Raw genomic sequence first — 12,816 nt, 5'->3', positions numbered from 1 at the left:
TTGATGGAAGAATTTGAGAAAATGGCCTTAAACAAGGAGATATTTGTGGAACACATTACAATTCCTTCACAAAGCCAATTTTTAAAGATTCAGTTGCAGCCATCCTTAAATAGGTGAGGAATGCCTATGAAGGGTACAGTGAATTTCTTCTGACAGTGTTCTTTAAAAATGAAAACTTCCTGTTTTGCATTCTGTGGGCGAATCTGGGACTCGAAGGTCAGATTGAAAGAGAATCGTTATAAGTATTCAAAATCATGAGGGAACTGGACAGAGTAGATAGCAAGAAACAGTTCCCATTGGGGAAGGTTGAGAACCAGAGGGCACAGATTTTAAGCTAATTGACCAAAGAAGCAAGGGTGAGTTGAGGAAATTTCTTTTTGTGCAGTGGGTGGTTAGGATCTGGAGTGCACTGTCTGAATGAATCTACCTCCAAATCACAACCATGGCATTCAAATTGGATCATTATCTGAAAAGGAGAGAAATTGTAGGGCTTGGGAGAAAAGGCAGGGAAGTGGCTTTTGCAGAGATGCAGCACAAATTCAATGTTTTCCTGTACTATTAATCATCCTATAATTCTATGATGCAGTACTAAGCACTGAAGATTAGAGCTGTCCCCAGACTCATTTCCTGAGCTGTACTGAGTTGGCTGATCTCAATATAACAATTGCAAGGTCTGTATTTTAACTATCAGTCCAAAGATGTGTAGCTTAGGTGGATTGTCCCTTGATATCTGAGGATGTGCACGTTGGGTAGATTGGCCATGGTAAATGCTCAGGTGGCAGGGATAGTAAGATGTTCTGTTGGAGAGTCGATATAGACTCTGTGGGCCGATTGGCCTCCTTCTGCCTGATCTGGATTCTATGATTCTGTCGTGGCTGCAGTAGAATTCTATAGTTACCCTAAGGAAGGGGATAAATCAGTCCGAGGTTTGTTTTTTATTCAACTAATCCTGCAGAGCTTGTGAGCTTGAACATTTGAACGGTAATGTGGTTGTCACATGATTTCACCCTCTTTCAATTTGGCTGAATGGTCTATAAAAATAATCACCTGTAACTGAAGGGAAAGGGACTGAAGTACATAATATGGTTCCCTCCCTCCCCGGTCTACTCTGCCTCTATAGTAGAGTCAATTCTGGCATTAACAGTTCAGCCGTGATCTATAGAATTGATTAAAAGCTTAAAGTGCCAGTGTAAGGTGCTTATCAGTTCCTTGACTTCCTCCTATAATTCAGAAAGACTCGATGACAAATAGATCTCAAGAAAAGCTTTCTCAACGAAAGAGGTTATTTTGAATGAAGGGTGGTCTTTTAGAAAATAAGCTTCATCCAGGAAGACACTTGATATAAGAAGCAGATGGTAACAAGGGAGATTTCTAGTTATTTCAGTTCAGAAGCTGCTTTGAGGATATCCATCATGTCATGGCTGCTCGATAGAGGGATCTGCTCGTCCAAACAGCTAGGCGAAGATCTTTCTCCTGTTGGAACTAGTTCTGTCAATCAGATGCTTAGCCTAGACAACTTTCTTGTGAGCTATTTTATAGGAGCACAAATGTATTCTGACTTATCCTGTGATGTTTTGACTAACTTTATTTTTTGTTGTCCCTTTAGTTTATGTTCCACCTGAGAAGATCTCCATTTTTTCAAGTTTTCAATAATAGCCCGGATGAATCGTCATACTATCGCCATCATTTCATGCGACAAGATCTAACACAGTCTCTCATTATGATTCAGCCTATTCTCTATTCTTACTCTTTCTATGGACCACCTGAGGTGAGATTTAGCACATAAACAATGCATAAAAAGTTAATTATCAAGTTTATTCCGTAGTATTCCGTGGGTTAGGTGGATTGGCCATGCTAAATTGCCCCTTAGTGTCAGGGGGACTAGTTAGGGTAAATACATGGGGTTAGGAGGATAGGGCCTGGGTGGGATTGACGTTGGTGCAGATTCGGCCTTGTAGGATTCTATGAAAGATTCTACATAACTGAATTGCATCTGTGGAAACAGTTAAGGTTATTGATCCTAATTGTTACCATCTGCTCATGATAAAACTGCATGTGTATTGATTGGTTCCAACTTAGCTGTGAAACCTGTCCCTGTAGTAGAATAACCTGTCGTCATTAATTTTTAGGTGAATACGTGGCATTGTCACTTAGCCAGCATATCTGAGGGGACTAGAAAACTGTAGTCAGGGAAGAAAACCCTTGAAAAAGGAAATTCGAAATGCATGCAAATTGTTACTTGGTGCATATTGCATATAGTATTCTAGTGAAATGTTGCAAATAGCTTTTTTTTCCCCCATCAGTTTATATTTGTGCCCTGTTTTATTCATTCACAGGATGTGGGCATTGCTGGCCAGGCCAGCATTTATTGCCTATTGAAAAGGTAGTGATGAGCTGCTGCCTTGAAACCCTGGATGCCATGTGGTATAGGTACATCAATAGTGCTTTTTGGAAGTGAATTCCAGAATTTTGATCTTGCAATAGTGAAGGAACAGCAATTGTATAAGTTAGGCTGGTGTGCGGCAGACAGTAATATTCCTATGCAATTGCTGCCCTTGTCCTTCTAGGTGGTAGAGGTCACTGGTTTAGAACCATAGAATCTCTACAGTGTAAAAGGAGGCTTCTCAGCCCATTGAGATTGCATCGACTGTCCGAAAGAGTATCTTACCCAGCCTCATCCCCATGATCCTCGTCATTTACCGTGACCAGTCCACTAGCCTGCATATTTGTGGCTGTGGGAGGAAACCGGAGCTCCCAGAGGAAACCCATACAGCCACAGGAATGTGCAAACCCCAAACAGACAGTCAGCTCAGACCGGAATCAAACCCAGGTTCCTGGTCCTGTGATGCAGTAGGGATAACCACTGTGCTACCGGTGCTGTTGAAGAAGCCTTTGTTGCAGTGCAGCTTGTAGGTGGTACACACTGCTTTTGTGGATGGGGTGCTGATCAAGTTGGCTGCTTTGGTGGTGGGTGCTGTTGAGTTTCTTGAATGCGCTCATCCAGGCAAGTGGAAAATATTCTGTTACATTTCTGCTCGTGCCTTGTAGATAGGAAGATAAAAATAAGAGCAGGAGTAGGTAATTCGGTCCCTCAAGCCTCGTCCACCATTCAGTTAGATTAGCCATAATCTTCTACCTCTAATGTAATTTTCCAATACTATCCCCATACCTGTTGATATCTTTAATGTCTAGAAATCTATCAATTTCTGTCTTGAAAGACGTGCTGATTTGGTGTCGGAGTGTGGTGACTGAGGAAATTTCACAGTAACTTCACTGCAATGTTAATGTAAGCCTTACTTGTGACTAATAAATAAACTTTATCTTGAACATACTGTATAATCCCCACAGCCTCCAGCATAGAAGATTCCAAATTGTCGCCGCCCTCTTGAGTGACAAAATTCTTCCTCCTTTTGGTTCCAAATGGTCTACTTCATACTCTTGAGAATTTGTCCCCTGGTTCTAGACTCCCAGCCAAAGGAAACATCCTTCCTGCGTCTACCCTGTCACTGCAACTTTCTCGAGCAATTGCGGATGGGCAATAAATGGTAGCCTAGCCAGCGATGCCCAAGTTCCATGAACAAATTTAAGAAAATAGGCTCAGTTAACAGTAGCGCAGTGGTTAGCACTGCCGCTCAGTGCCAGGGACACAGGTTCAATTCTGGCCTCAAGTGACTGGTGTTTGCATGTTCTCTCCGTGTTTGTGTGGGTTAGGTTGATTGGCGATGCAGAATTGATCCTTAGTACAAGTGGGACTAGCAGGCTAAATATGTGGCCTAGGTGGGATTGTTGTCAGTGCAGACTCAATGGACTGAATGGCCTCTTTTCTGCACTGTAGGTTTTCTATGAACAATGGCGCCACTCTTGGCGGTAGGCATTTAAGCCTCCATCAAGAGTACATTTTGTGCCCTTGCTATCTGTGTTTCTTCCAATTAGTGTTCAACATTAAATACTGATTAATTACTTGAGGGTGATGGTATGTAGTAATGATCAGATTTTTTGTTTGCTCACCTTTTGACTTGATGTCATGAGCTGTCACGGGACCCTGACTCAATGCTGATGACTTCCAGGGCAACTCCCTCCAATAGTAGCTTGCCAAGTATGGTGATGGTGTTTGGGACATAGTACATAATTCAGTGAATATGACCATGTCAGGCTGTTGACCCTAATTGCTCCTAATTTTAGTACAAGCATCCAGATGCTCGTAAGGAGGACTTTTCAGAGTCAATACAGCTGCGTTTGCCGTTGTCATTTCTGATGTCTAGGTCCAGTTTCATTCCTTTTAGACTTCATAGCAGTTTGATACAGCTGAGTGGCTTGCTAGGCCACTACAAATCAACCACTGCTGTGGGTCTGAACACACATATAGGCCAGATCAGGTAAGAAAGGTGGCTTTCCTTCTCTAAAGGACATAGATGGGCTTTTACAACAAATGATCATGATTTCATGGTCACCATGACTGAAATTGGCTTTTAATTCCAGATTTCTTAATTGAATTTGAATTCCTACTGGGTGTCCAATTTACTCATTCGGTGATATTACCTCTGCCTCCTGATCTCCCTTTGGTTTTCTCAGGTTTCACAGACTTCTGTGTTGTTACTCCTGTTGCCAAACGTGCCCCCATCTTTATATTCTCCAATACAGAGTGCTAATATACCCCTCCAATTTATTTCATGCTGTGCAAGCTACAATCTAACAGGATCACATATAAACTAAAAATAACATATAGTAGATGCTGATGACAAAATTAAAAAAGACATTGAGCAAGGCAGGCAGGTTAAGAAAACACAAGTCTCTTGATGTTTCAGAAGTGACTTCTTCAGAAATTATACATATATTTCAGAAAAATAACATTTAAAAAAAGAGGAACAAGTGGGAATAAAACACAACCACATACACATGAAATTACAAAATGACCTGTAAAGTGATGTGGTGGAGGCTGTAAAATGATTACAAGGAATAAAGAGAGGAATAATGAACACTATGAAAGTTATGTACAAGACAATTGGGATGCAGGAAGAGCTAAAGAAGGATAGGTATGTCGAATGGGAAGTATGAAACATGGAAAAAGATGGATCAGGCTCCAGCATCCTAGACACACCATCCTGCTTGCAGTGTTCCGGGGGAAGAATTGCAGTGCCAACCCTAATGTTGACATCCATCATCTCCACTGGAGCATGCTTGAGAGCTCATGTATGTTCTGCGGAAATAGCATCCGTATTTGCGCAGCAGAGGTCTTGTTTATTAAGTAATGATGGTGATCATTCATTCATTTATTCTTGTCTTCAGCCAGTGCTTTTGGACAGTAGCAGCATTTTACCAGATCGAATACTCCTCATGGACACTTTCTTCCAGATTGTTATCTATCATGGAGAGGTTAGTATTCAATTAAATTATTTTAAAAAATGTAATTCTGTCTACGAGGTTTCTGGCATTTTCTTCTGGAAACTCCTTCAATTCCCCTAAAGTTGCATCATTTCAGACTAGCTTGATGAGCCAAGGTTCATTAATTTTTGGTGAGGGTCTTATTCCCAAACAGTAATCGGGGCTAATATTTCAAATCGACGTAAGAAAACTCCGTGTCTTTATTTTTAAACAGTGGTCTTTGACCAACACTCTGTTGGATATATAATTCAATTGAATTATATGGAATTGCTTTACAAATATATTGATAGAAATACAAAATTCTCAAATCATGAGCATCTTTCTATTTATCATTAGATGCAGAACATTAAACCTATTTATGGAATCATTGAAATTTACAGCATGGAATGAACCTACTGAATCCTTTGTCCTCGCCCGCAGACAAGGAGCCATCCAGCCTAATGCCACTTTGCAAATCTTGATCTGTGACCTTGTCTATCCAAGTACTTTTGGAACAATACCCTTGGCACAACCAAATATTTATGAAACAGTCTGTGTTACTATGCAGCAAGACCTGGACAACTTTCAGGCTTAGGCTGGTGGGTTCAGTTAACAATCAAATAACAAGTGCCAGGCAAAGATCATCTCTAATAGGAAAAAATCTAACCATCTCCCCATGACATTCAATGGTATTACCATCACTGAATCTTTGACTATTAATGTCCTGAACATTGCCATGAACCAGAAATGTAATTGCAGCATTAGCCCTTAACTGGGCAAATATGTTTTGTGGCTACTGGAGCAGGCTAGAGGTTGGGAATTCTGTGGTGAGTAACACATCGCTGCAGAACCATCGAAGTTGTGTCTGCTGGAGTTTAAAAAAGAGCTGACTTGATTGAAACATCTCAGGTCTTGAGGGGTCTTGACATGGTGGATATGGAGATGATGCTCCCTCTTGTGGGAGAATCTAGAACAAGCGGTCACTGGTCATAAATAAGTAGCCATCCATTTGAAACGGAGGTGAAACAGAAGTTTTTAATTGAGGGAGTGAGTTTTCGGAACTCTCGTCTTGAAAAGGTTGTGAAAAGAGTCTTTGTTTTAAAGGCAGAGGTGGATGGACTCAGTTAAGAAAGAGGGTGATAGGTTATCAGGAGTAGGTGGAGATTTGAGGTTGCTATTATGATCTTATTGAATGATGGAGCAGGCTTGAGACTGGGTAAATGGTCCAGTCCTGCTCCATGTTTATATGTAACCACTTCCATCAGAAGGAGATCTATTCCTCTTTGGTTGTGTATGATATTCTGAAATTTGGCTGCCCTTGCCCAGCAGTATCATTTGGAAATTCTCTTGGAACTAAGTCTTTGTCATTCTTCCTTTGTATAGTAGCATAGGAAAATCATCAAGCAACTCAGATTCAATTGTTTTCCATAGTAGTTTTCACAACACTATGGACTAAAGAAGTTGGTACTTTGGAGAAATGATTCTGAGAAATCATTTTGAGATGATAACAATTGGTCAGCAAGGCATTGCCATACTAGTTCATCTTCATTTTGAACCATGTAAGAAATTGAACCTGTTTTTGCTAAAACAATGGCTGGCACCCATTTCTCACTTGTGGCATAATTATATGCTAATACTTGACTTCATTAAAGTAGTGTTGTTTTGCCCTCACTTCTAGTCTAGCAACTTGAGATTGTTGTTGAGGCTCTACTATTTCTGAAATTTCTGGAGGTAATAACAATTCAAATGTAGCTGTCAAGTTTTTCTGAGAGTAGTAATGCAGGTGAACCTTGGATAATTGCATGAGTAGTGTTTCTCTAAGATGCCAAAAATGAACCTTGCTCTTTTGAAACTTTTAAAGAATGTTTCAAAATTTGTATGAATCTTTCAGCTAATCCATTGGTCAATGGATGAGGTGTGGATTTTATATGATGAATACCATTTGCTTTGAGATAATCCTCAAACTCTAGTGAAGTAAACTATGAACCGTTATCTCTAACAATCTGCTCTAGTTTACCAAATCTCGTCAGGTATTTCAATGGTTTGTTCAGATATTTTAGATCAATTATGACTAAGAATACCTAACCCTCAAATGGGCCACCAAAATCTACATGTAGTTGTTGCCATGGCACTTCATACCATTCCCAGGCATGTAAAGTAGACAATGGTAGTGTACTTTTTATTTATGCACAGGATTGACAATGTCCCACTTTTTCTTCATTTTAGCATCCGGACCCAGCCAGTAAAAATAACTGCACGCTAGTTCCTTGATCAGGACTTTTCCAGGCTATCCTTCATAGGTTAGTGGGATTAGTGGGTAAATATGTAGGGGTATGGGGATAGGGCCTGGGTGGGATTATGGTTGGTGCAGACTCGATGGGCCAAATGGCCTCTCTCTGCACTGTAGGATTCTATAATTCTATGATCAACTGCATTTTCACTTTTCAAACAATGTTAGCTTTTCTCCAGTCCTCTGGCACCAGGATTGGAAAATTGTAGTCAAAACCTCAGCTGTTTCTTCTCTTGCTTCTATTAACATATTAGGATGCATTTTATTTGGGATTTATCAGCTTTCAAAAATAATAAACTCCTTTAATACTCCCTTGCTACGATAATTTAATGTAATGTTGCAAACTTCTCCTCCGAGATTGCAATGTTTTCATTGTGAAAAATAGATGCAAGGTATTCATTAAGATTGACAAAGATCCTTCTCCTCCAATCACGGGTTACCTTTATGATCCCAATAGGCTTTTCTTTAGTTATCCTCTTAATCGTTATGAATTTGTTTAAAAAAAATCTTTGGGTTTTCCTTCAGTTTACTTGCCAATATTATTAAATGCCCTCTGATTGCTTTCCTAAGTTCCTTATTTAATTTCACCTCCACACTTTTAATACACCTCAATGATATTATTGAATGACTTTAACTTTTTTCTCAATTAGGAAAGTCAACATTGTTTTCATAAACTACTTGGTTAAATTTTGATTGGCTTAATCTGATCTACAATGTCATAAATCTGATGTCAAGCACCAAGGTAAAGGATTAACAACCTGGCTCAGAACTGTGCCTCAACTGCATACTCCCAGCATCAAGTGGTTCAGTGGGTTCTGTAAATCAGTCAATCCACATCAATGGCCGTTAAATAGTCCCCAGCATTTGATATAGATTTCTTAAATGTTCAGCTAACAATTTACATGTATGTTCCTTGGAAAAGATTTGGAATGAATCTGCAGCGGAGAAAATGGGGAATGCAGGACTGTCTACAAGTTTGCAATAGATTTACACAAGTTGTATTTGGTCAAAGAGTGATATAACAAATGATGGAAAGGGAAAAATAGAATAAAACTGCTCATCACCTAATGAATTATATTTAAAGAAAAGGGTGTTTTGTGTATGTGAAAGGCATTGATCTTACTGAAAGTTTAAGGTATTAGTTATACTGAAAAACATTTTGTACGATTTCAGCTGAACTCCTGTACTAAAGTGTTGCCTTTAATCCTTATTCTCTGTATAATAACGAATCAGTTTAATAATGAATGCAATCTCTCTGGAGTATTACTTTTATTAAAGTATCTTGGGGATAAGTATTGATAATTCGCTGAAGTTCTTTGGGATTTAAATAACACACAAAAACAATATAAATTGGCACTTTTGCAAACTCCCCTGGATGGTACACAGGAAATCTTTCAAACTTGATTCATGTCTGTGTCTTATTCTTGCACTTTCAAACTGGTTGGATAAGAGTAACTGTCTCTAATGACTGATCTATATTCAGCACAAAATTTTTTGAAGTGTGCAAAGTAATAAAGATTGATCAAAGGTAATGTTATTTTACATAGTTCTCTTAAAACGGGTGCAGATTGCATGTTTGTTCATGTAGTAATGAGTTGTAATGAAATACAGCTTAAACCCAGTAAAATGTTTTATTAATGCATCTACCTGTAGTATCTCTAAAAATGTGTAATTATTGAACAGTTATTAGTATTTGGTTGAGCTATTTTTAGTTTGCTCATAATGGAAAATTGTGAAAGTTTGGTATTTATTTGAAATAAATATTAGAAAATAATTAAGAGTACGCAAAAGAGAAACTTGCTGTGTATTATGTACTGTTTTTATTCTCTTTAGACTATAGCTCAGTGGCGGCAGGCTGGATATCAAGATATGCAGGAGTATGAGAATTTCAAACAGCTTCTGCAAGCTCCTCTGGATGATGCACAGGAAATTCTTCAGACTCGTTTTCCAATGCCTCGTTATGTTGACACAGAGCATGGTCAGAGTCAGGTACGTGAAATGTATTTAGTAATTATTCATTGAAAAGATACTTTTAAAGGAATGTGGAAACATAAACATAAGAACATAAGAACATAAGAAATAGGAGCAGGAGTAGGCCATCTAGCCCTTCGAGCCTGCCCCGCCATTCAATAAGATCATGGCTGATCTGTCGTGGCTCAGTTCCACATTCCCTTAATCCCCCCCTTATCAAAAACCCATCAACCCGCATCTTAAAAATATTTAGTGAGGTAGCCTCCACCACTTCAACGGGCAGAGAATTCCAGAGATTCACCACCCTTTGAGTGAAGAAGTTCCTCCTCAACTCCTTTCTAAACCACCCCCCCTTTATCTTGAGGCTGTGCCCCCTAGTCCTACTATCCTTTCTGAGCGGGAAGAGTCTCTCCACCTCTATCCTATCCATCCCATTCATCATCTTATACAACAAAACTTTGGGACTAGAAAAACAGTTTGATTCTCTTCCAACTGACACCTACGCTCATTTAAAATGATCAAATCCATACATGTTGCTCTTTAGTGATTCCAAATGTAAGCTCTAACAGTAAAACTCCTTGTTTCCATTATGCTAATATTGTAGCTTGAGTTTTTTTTACGTCGCCGTAGATTATTCATGTAATGATACTTTAGGTAGTTTAAAAAAATCTTTTATCAGTACCTCAAACAGATGTCTGTTGTATTTGCCATTTGGTCAAACCTAGTGATAAGACATGGTAAGTTGATTTGTGAGTTTGTTGGGGGCAACTAAGATTGTAGATGCTTTTGTTTTCACTTTCCATCGATGTTTAAAAAAAACAAGTCACCCTTGACTAACCACTGTTAGTGTTAAGGCAGTTAGAATGGAGGTGTCCCTGGCTCAATACAATGATTTCCAGATTGAAAAAATTTTAAAAAGCTTTTTGAAACTAACCAATATTGTTTTTCCTTTTAGGCTCGATTCCTTCTGTCAGAAGTGAACCCATCACAGACTTATAATAATTTGTATACATGGGGACAGGTTGGTATCTTCTCAGTATGTCAGCTTTTGATGGTAAATATCTGTCTAAAAAATGTTTTACACAGAGGTTCTGCTCCCCATCTTTGCACAGGCCCACATCACTCATGTCAGAATTATTGGGTAATTTTTTTTGCCACTTCTGGTACTGAGCAATACAGGAAGGAAGAATGTAGGTTGTTATGTTGATATGATCAGTTGACCATACTCAGTATTAGAATGAATGTAAAGCAGCATTACCTAACCTTTTGTACTTATTGGTCCAGATTTTGCAATCAACAACAAAGCAAGTGTACTCAACACAGACCATGAAAAAAAATTGCGCTAGGAGACTTAGCAGTCTCTGTGCCAAAAATGTTAATTCTCTTGACGTACAATTAATTGTAGCATAATTTAATAGTGATTCAGACAGTCAATGATACTGTCACGCTAGCTAATCGCGTAAAGGAATTCCCAGAGACAACCAAAAGTGTCAGCCTAGGCTCAGTACATAGCATTCATGTCTCCAAGTAAGAAGGTTATGGATTCAAGTCCTACTCTTGAACTTGAACACAAGTCCAGGCTGAGACTCCAGTGTAGTATAAAGTGAGGGCTGCATTATTGGGGATAATGTCATTTGGATGAAATGCTAAACCTGTGCCTTCTCAGATAAAATATCCTATGATACTATTTAGAACAAGAGTAGGGAAATGATTCATGCTGTCCTGGTCAAACTTTATTCCTCGATCAACATCACAAAAATAGATTATTTAATCATTATAAGATTTTATTTCATGGGAGCTTGCTGTGCACAAATTGGCTGCATCCTTTCCTTCGTTGCTCAGTGATTATCTTTCATAATTGACTGTAAAGTGCTTTGAGGTATTCCTGTGGTCATGAAATTGCAATATAAATTCAAGATTGTTTTCAACTAGGAAATGAAAAGCACTAATAATCATACAACACACTATTTTTTTAAAGTGCCAAATAAAAAATGGGATATGTACATGGAGATGCAGTAAAATCAGAATCTCATGAACAAATGTCATTAAAAAATTGTGATTTATTTCTAGTAATCTTCATGAAGACATTTAACAATAAATTACAAATTTTATTTATTTATTTTCCAAACCATATCAATTATTCAGCACTAGTCATTACTCTGATCACTGTTAAAAGCCCAGTTACACATCACTGAATGAGGTTTAACTTTTCATGGGATTGTTAACAGTGATTTGTGAGCAGAAAAGGGCAAATTCTGTTGATTGTTGGCTTTGAAGAAGATCCATAGTGTAGCCTATAGCAGCATAGTAAATGAAGGACTGCAACTTCAGGATTTCTGTATTTATTTCCACTTGCTCTAAATCCTGAAACTGGGGTCAGATTCAGAGGGCTAGTGATGGTGAACCCTGAGATGATCAAAAACCCCTTAAATTCTGGTGATGCAACTGGAATTTTTGACTCTTAACATTTCATATTCTGATTGTATTGTTTTAGATAAGTGTATTGATATTTCTAAGTAATAAGAGATGTAAGGATTAAGATTTTTTAACTGAATCAAATGTTAAGCACAGTCATAACTAGATAAAAATCAGCTCTGAAAATTGATTTGGTAATTTTATTTTGTAGGCAGAATCAATTTCTGCCAAAGAACAGCAAATAATGTAAAATGGTCTATTGTTTTGGCTCATAAAACTAATCTCATTTTAATAAACCATGATTTGAGTGGCACATTGGTTAACACTGCTGCCTCATAGTGCCAGGGACCTGGGTTCAATTCTGGCCTTGGGTGAGTGTGTGAAATTTGCATTTTCTTCATGTCTGTGTGGGTTTCCTCCCACAATCCAAAGATGTGCAAGTTAGGTTGATCGGTCATGCTAAATTGCCTCTTTGTGGCCCAAGGTATGTAGATTAGGGGGATTAGCAGGTGTAGGGTTGCGGGGATAGGAACTGGGTAACATTCTGTAATGGCGAGTTGGCACAGACTTGATGGGCTGAATAACCTCCATCTGCACTGTAGGGATTTTATGATTACATTATTAGTCGCCTGCTTCTCATGTGGTGTTTTTATATTCTTTAGGAATCTGGAGCCCCTATCTTGACTGATGATGTCAGTCTTCAAGTTTTCATGGACCATCTAATAAAGCTAGCTGTGTCCAGTGCATCATAAATCCACAAGAAAAATGCTGGAAAATTT

General features: G+C 38.6%; 1 protein-coding gene across 1 annotated transcript in view; it reads left to right on the top strand.

Moving 5' to 3' along the window:
* LOC145350710 (protein transport protein Sec23A-like) overlaps positions 1–12,816 on the top strand; it is a 17,241-nt gene extending 4,425 nt beyond the window's left edge. Inside the window, exons 4-8 of the mRNA XM_080199916.1 lie at positions 1,607–1,768; positions 5,287–5,373; positions 9,485–9,640; positions 10,578–10,643; positions 12,700–12,816. Of these exons, the coding sequence (XP_080056042.1) occupies positions 1,607–1,768; positions 5,287–5,373; positions 9,485–9,640; positions 10,578–10,643; positions 12,700–12,789 (561 nt within the window). The 3' untranslated portion in view covers positions 12,790–12,816. The remainder of the gene's footprint in view (positions 1–1,606; positions 1,769–5,286; positions 5,374–9,484; positions 9,641–10,577; positions 10,644–12,699) is intronic.

The sequence above is a fragment of the Carcharhinus amblyrhynchos genome, chromosome 12, assembly GCF_965287045.1.
Source record: "Carcharhinus amblyrhynchos chromosome 12, sCarAmb.v2.hapA, whole genome shotgun sequence".
NCBI classification, from domain to species: domain Eukaryota; kingdom Metazoa; phylum Chordata; class Chondrichthyes; order Carcharhiniformes; family Carcharhinidae; genus Carcharhinus; species Carcharhinus amblyrhynchos.
This window is presented reverse-complemented; position numbering and strand designations above follow the sequence as displayed.